The sequence below is a fragment of the Danio rerio genome, chromosome 1 (genome assembly GCF_049306965.1).
Source record: "Danio rerio strain Tuebingen ecotype United States chromosome 1, GRCz12tu, whole genome shotgun sequence".
NCBI classification, from domain to species: domain Eukaryota; kingdom Metazoa; phylum Chordata; class Actinopteri; order Cypriniformes; family Danionidae; genus Danio; species Danio rerio.
The window spans coordinates 21555849-21561848 of NC_133176.1; the positions used below are offsets into that span (position 1 = coordinate 21555849).

A 6000-nucleotide genomic window follows, 5' to 3' on the forward strand; every position below is an offset into this window, starting at 1 on the left:
TGGGTTGATTAAACAAAATTGGCCACAAGTATGAGTGTTTCCTAGTACTGGGTTGCGGCCGAAAGGGGAATTGCTGAGTAAAAACATATACTGGTATAGTTGGCATGTTCATTCCATTTAGGAAGATTCAGTGACCCTGGATATTGCTTTAAAAGTGACAAAGAATAAAAATGTGTAATAAAAAGAGTTTAGTACATGGAAATGGCATACCTTGAGCCTCAAACATCATTTCCTGATTCTCATGATAATCCCGTAAGCGTTAAACCCCAATGAAAAACAGGCTAATCCAAACAAAACACCTACTCTGACAATACTCATGGGTTCATTAATATGCACAGCACAACAGTGTTTGATTGGCCACAACGGTGAGATTGCAGCAATTATGTTTTACCGCTTATTTTCTAAGTTTAACACATCTAATTACATTTCCTATGTATGTAGGACCTTTATTTTGAAAAGAGGACAGGCATTAGCTCCGGGGTAAGTAAATGCAACAGCATAACATATGTTTACAGCTCATTCAGATGTAAAATACAGGAAAGATGGATTATACGTTTATTTAGCACCACCCCAAAAAGGCATATGGTCTATTTAATTGTATATTTTGTAAGTGTATGAGTGTAACATTTTCTGTTTATGTTTGTAATGCAGCAATACACTTTTTTATTTGTAATGAGGCAACAAACACATATACAATAATGAATATTTATGCATCATGTTATGTCACTCTGCTCTTTCAATTCTTTATCATGTACTGTCATTAATACAGATAAAGAAATGAGTTATTAGAAATTAGTATTTAAAACTATTTTGTAAAAAAACTTCTCATTAAACAAAACTTGGTTTAAAACAGTTTTAAGATGGTCAAATTTTAAATTTAAAAGATTCCTTAAAAGTCTCCATAATGTAATCTATTTTGGTATTCTGGGTGGCTGCTTGCTAATTGCTATATGCTACCAGGTTTCATCAAATTACATGTTTCTATCAGGTTTTAGCATGTGGCTAGCATGTTTGAAAATTGAATGAAGAATGTCATAGGTGAGCTAATAATTTTGACTTCAGCTCTACGTTCATGATTTCTTTCCAAATGCACCGTTGAGCCCAGTTTCAGAGGACCTGAATAATTGATGTTAAAGATCTGTGGTCCTCAAAGAGTATGACATCATTGAGTGCAGGGACATCAACTACTGCATACTGCAAAAACAAAAACCTTTGATTCTTCACCCTTCCAAATCACCACTTTATAACATGTGCCCTCTTCACAAAGACTTATTTCCCTTCTTTAAAGAGTTTATCCAAACAAGATTGGGCAGGTAAACTCACTTTGAGCTGAAGGAGAATACTGAAATATGAACTTTCAAAGGAAACGTAATGCAATTCTTACCCTGATAACCATAAAAACACATTTTGGATTTGAGGAATAGCTTTTTGTCACTTACATTTCAGAGCATTAAATGCCAACTCGTAGGCCCAGAGCTCATTCTGCTTGGTTTTAGCCTCATCAACTATCCCTGAATCATCATCATCTTCATCATCATCATAATCTTCTTCATGACCACTGGGACTGATGCGCCCATAGCGAGTAAGTCTCTGAGTGAGGTTTTTCTCCACAAAAGTTTTCAGGAAAATGGCAGCAGCGTGAACATACACTGAGTCTGGGAATCCCAAAGGTACTCCTTCTCTCTCCATCCTGACTGTGTTTCTTTCTGTGGGCATTGCAGTGATCCTCTTATTGAGGAATTGGGTAGATACTTTTCTCTTTGGAGAGACTGGAGTGTGTGCTTTATTCTTATGAGCTGATTCTTGATCCAGTACATTCAGTGATGAGACGTCAGGCAGATCTGAGTCCGGTGAGGAGCTGGGAGTCTGCTTAACCATTCTGATCAGGTCAAATTCTGTGAAATAATACTGCATTAGTGATCATTTATTACACACATTATTAAAGGGATAGTCTAACCACAAATGAAAGGTCTGTTATCATTTACACTACCTGACAAAAGTCTTGTCGCCTATCCAAGTTTCAGGAACAATAAATGTTAACTTGACTTCTAGTTGATCATTTGATATCAGAAGTGGCTTATATGAAAGGCAAAGGCCTCTAGATTACGCTTATTTTACCAACATAAAATCTGATCATGCCTTGATTTTTAATTATTTAATTAGGACATTAAGGTCTGACTTTGCTGAGTCAAAAGTCTTGTCACTTAACAGAAATAATGTACAGTATAGAATATAAAGTCATGCTTCAGTGGAAAATTAATATTGTGTATGACTCTCATGAGCTTGAATGACTGCATCCATACATCTCTGCAATGATGCAAATAACTTATTAATGAAGTCATCTGGAATGGCAAAGAAAGCTTTCTTGCAGGACTCCCAGAGTTCATCAAGATTCTTTGGATTCATCTTCAATACCTCCTCCTTCATCTTACAGCAGACATGCTAAAAAATTTTCATGTCTGGTGACTGGTCTGGCCAATCCTGGAGCACCTTGACCTTCTTTGCTTTCAGGGACTTTGACGTGGAAGCTGAAGTATGAGTGGGAGCGCTATCCTGCTGAAGAATTTGCCCTCTTCTGTGGTTTGTAATGTAAAGGGCAGCACAAATATCTTGATACTTCAGGTTGTTGATGTTGCCATCCATTCTGCAGATCTCTCACACGCCCCCCATTCTGGAAGTAACCCCAAACCATGATTTTTCCTTCACCACACTTGACTGATTCTGTGTAAATCTTGGGACCATTTGGGTTCCAATAGGTCTTCTGCAGTATTTGTGATGATTGGGATGCAGTTCAACAGATGATTCATCAGAAAAATTTACCTTTTGCCACTTTTCCATATGATCAACAAGAAGTCAAGTTATTATTTGTTGCTCTTACAGCTGGGATGGATGACAAGACTTTTGTCAGGTTGTGTACTCATACTTGTTCCAAACTGGTTTGAGTTTCTTTATTCTGATAAACATAAAGGAAGATGTAGTGAACAATGTTGTAAAAAAAAAGACACTGACTTCCGTTGTATTTTTTTGCTCAAATGCATGTCAATGGTCGCTTATTTACAGCATTATTTGTCTTCAACAGAAGAAATAAATTCAGAAAATTTAGAAACACTTGAGTGTGAAGAAATGGTTTAAGATTAATATTTTTCAGTTTTGGTAAGTACAATCATAATATCAAAAAAATGTAAACAGCTTATTAGTTTAAAAAAATCTTTAGGGTGTTCGTACATGATATGTAGAGAGTATTGTGTTTGGGGGTCTTTGGTTTCTGATTTTGTTATGTTTGACAGTATGTTATGAAAACGTCGTGTTTCTGTTTTACAAACATAAAAAATACTAAATATAATGGCCTATTTTATTATTTCACATAACTTGAAATATCAAAATATGGTTGAAATTTATAATAATAAAAGCACATTTTACCTTATAAATAGTATTTCGAACGATCAAATGTTTCTTGTTGACAAATGGGTAAAACCTAATGTGTATGAAGAATTTAAAATAATTTAAAATGACTTAAATAAATAGTTATTTAGTACGGTAATGCTGAACATCTGTGAGTAAAAGAAGCACAAATCTTCTTAATATCAACACTCTTATTTATAAAGTTTAAAAGTGCAATGCTCCACATGCCTTTTTATTCTTAAAGAAAACTAATTAAAGAATTGACTGATAATTTATAATCCTATGTTTAATCGACCTTTTATGCACTTCACATTTACATTACATTTAGTCATTTAGCAGACACTTCTTAGAAAAATCACCAAATCTTAAAGAAATTCATTAATTCATTCTCATTTCGCCTTAGTCCCTTTATTAATCTGCGGTCGCCACAGCGTAATGACCCACCAACTTATCCAGCACATGTTTTACGCAGCGGATGCCCTTCCAGCTGCAACCCATCTCTGAAAAACATCCATACACACTCATTTACACACTACGGAGCACCCGGAGGAAACCCACGCGAACATGGGATGAACATGCAAATTGAAATGCAGAAATGCCAACTGACCCAGCCGAGGCTCGAACCAGCGACCTTCTTGCTGTGAGGCGACAGCACTACCTACTGCACCATTGCATCACTCTAAAAGAAATTAGTCTAAAATAATCTTTCTTTTTCTTTCTTTCTTTCTTTCTTTCTTTCTTTCTTTCTTTCTTTCTTTCTTTCTTTCTTTCTTTCTTTCTTTCTTTCTTTCTTTCTTTCAATACTCACATGCAATTGGTAATTTTTTTGGTAACTCTTACTAATATTACAGCAGCTAATCAAAATTGCACATTATTTTAAACATTTTAGCATATTTTTAAATATTTTAGTACAATAACATTATCACAAAACATCATATTCACTACACAAAATAAGTATTTCATCTATATTAATGTTTAATTTACAGTGTCTGTCTTTCGTAAAGCTATTACTATCAAACGTTTGATTTGCATCTCTTATCTTTCAGTTGAAGACATTTGTCTGTCATTTAATTTAACTTATCTTAATGTTTAATCGGTGAATAATTTTTTAAAGTCCATTTATTTTCAACTTGTCTGATAATTTGTAAGTTAAAATATGCTGCAACATATTTCAGTAAAGAAATACCAATTACTACAGCAAATACTTTTTTGCATGCATATGTAAATGACAGAATGTGCTTTTTAATTACATTTTAATTGCATCCAATTTAATTTTATATAAACGTATTTATTTATTTTAAATTTATCTTTTGTCAGTTTCTCTGAATATTTGCTGTGATGGCTGTGCACAGTACAGTACCATTCATTCAGCACAGACAGTGATTTAAAACCTGTACCTTGTATTGTTTGCTACTAAATAACTGATTGTTAAAAGCACTACGTTTAAAAAAGATCTTGTTGTGTTTTGGTGAATAAACCAAATGTTCTCAATTCAAATCAAAATGACCTTGTGTTCTGAAATAGTGATTATGTGAATGAGTACATGTGTAAATACAATGACATCAAAAACATCACGTTTTAAAAGAATTACGAGTAGTACTACAAGTGTGATCAGTTTAAAGTTTTGTACAAACAGATTTGAAAATGTACCCCTAACTTATGAAAAGAGTACCAAACCAATAAAAAACTATTACCTGGTTTAAATCTTAATTTAAACCCCAATCTACTCCCTAAAACTCATATGACCCAGAAAAACTCCAATATCTAAATGATGTCTAATATATATTACATCAAACTATAGCTTTCTACTCATTACCAGTATGAATTCAAATGCCATGTTTGCATGCAGAATAAACCTTTAAACCCCTCTTTTTATGAACATTCAAAATCTGTTTAATGAAAAGGAAATAATACATACCTCTCATAATGTAAGCGCATTCAAGTTGGCTACAGGTATGAATATGAGAACAGACTGAAAATTACAGTAGGAGCTCTCTAAGTCTCTCTTTCTCTCTCTCTCTCTCTGGCTCTGGGATCTTGTGTCACTACAACAACAAACACATTTGTTCTTGTCAGCAGAGTGTGGATCCTCTCCCTCCAGATGTATCAACAGCTCATCATCACTTACACAAACACAGAGTAAAGAAAAGTGTATTATAGTGCACCCTCAGGTTAGGGAAGGTGTATAAAACAGCACATAGAACATTGTTTATGTAAAATTTGGTAGTAAATTAGATGTTGCTGGGTTGTGTTTGTTATATCTTATATCTCTGACCCATTTTAACCTAAGAGGTGCTGTGGAGTTTAGTTAAAGAGCAGACAGCTGGCTTTAAGGGTAAACAGACTCCAGAGAAACGCTTCATTTCTGCTCATTTGAAACCCTCTTACGCTTGACGCACGTCGGCTCCAATGAGACACAATTAGCCTGACGTTTGCATTCATCACGCTGAATGATTCATTGCTTTGGGCTCAAGTACGATCTGAGTTGCAGTCTCCATTGCTTAGAACTGAACTTAAACTAAACTGACCTTCATCACTCACTTCTTTGAAGAACCAACGTTTTTTTTTCTCCTCAACTTTGACAGCCAATCACTTTCT

At 34.5% G+C, this 6000-nt stretch overlaps 1 protein-coding gene across 1 annotated transcript in view; it reads right to left on the reverse strand.

The window, feature by feature from the left end:
* The window catches only part of LOC101882573 (putative methyltransferase NSUN7), a 57026-nt gene extending 51276 nt beyond the window's left edge, over nt 1–5750 (reverse strand). Inside the window, exons 1-3 of the mRNA XM_073950602.1 lie at nt 5531–5750; nt 5321–5447; nt 1440–1895 (exon numbers count right to left, since the gene is read on the reverse strand). Coding sequence (XP_073806703.1) covers nt 1440–1895; nt 5321–5327 — 463 coding nt within the window. The 5' untranslated portion in view covers nt 5328–5447; nt 5531–5750. The remainder of the gene's footprint in view (nt 1–1439; nt 1896–5320; nt 5448–5530) is intronic.
* Between the last annotated feature and the right edge of the window lie 250 nt (nt 5751–6000).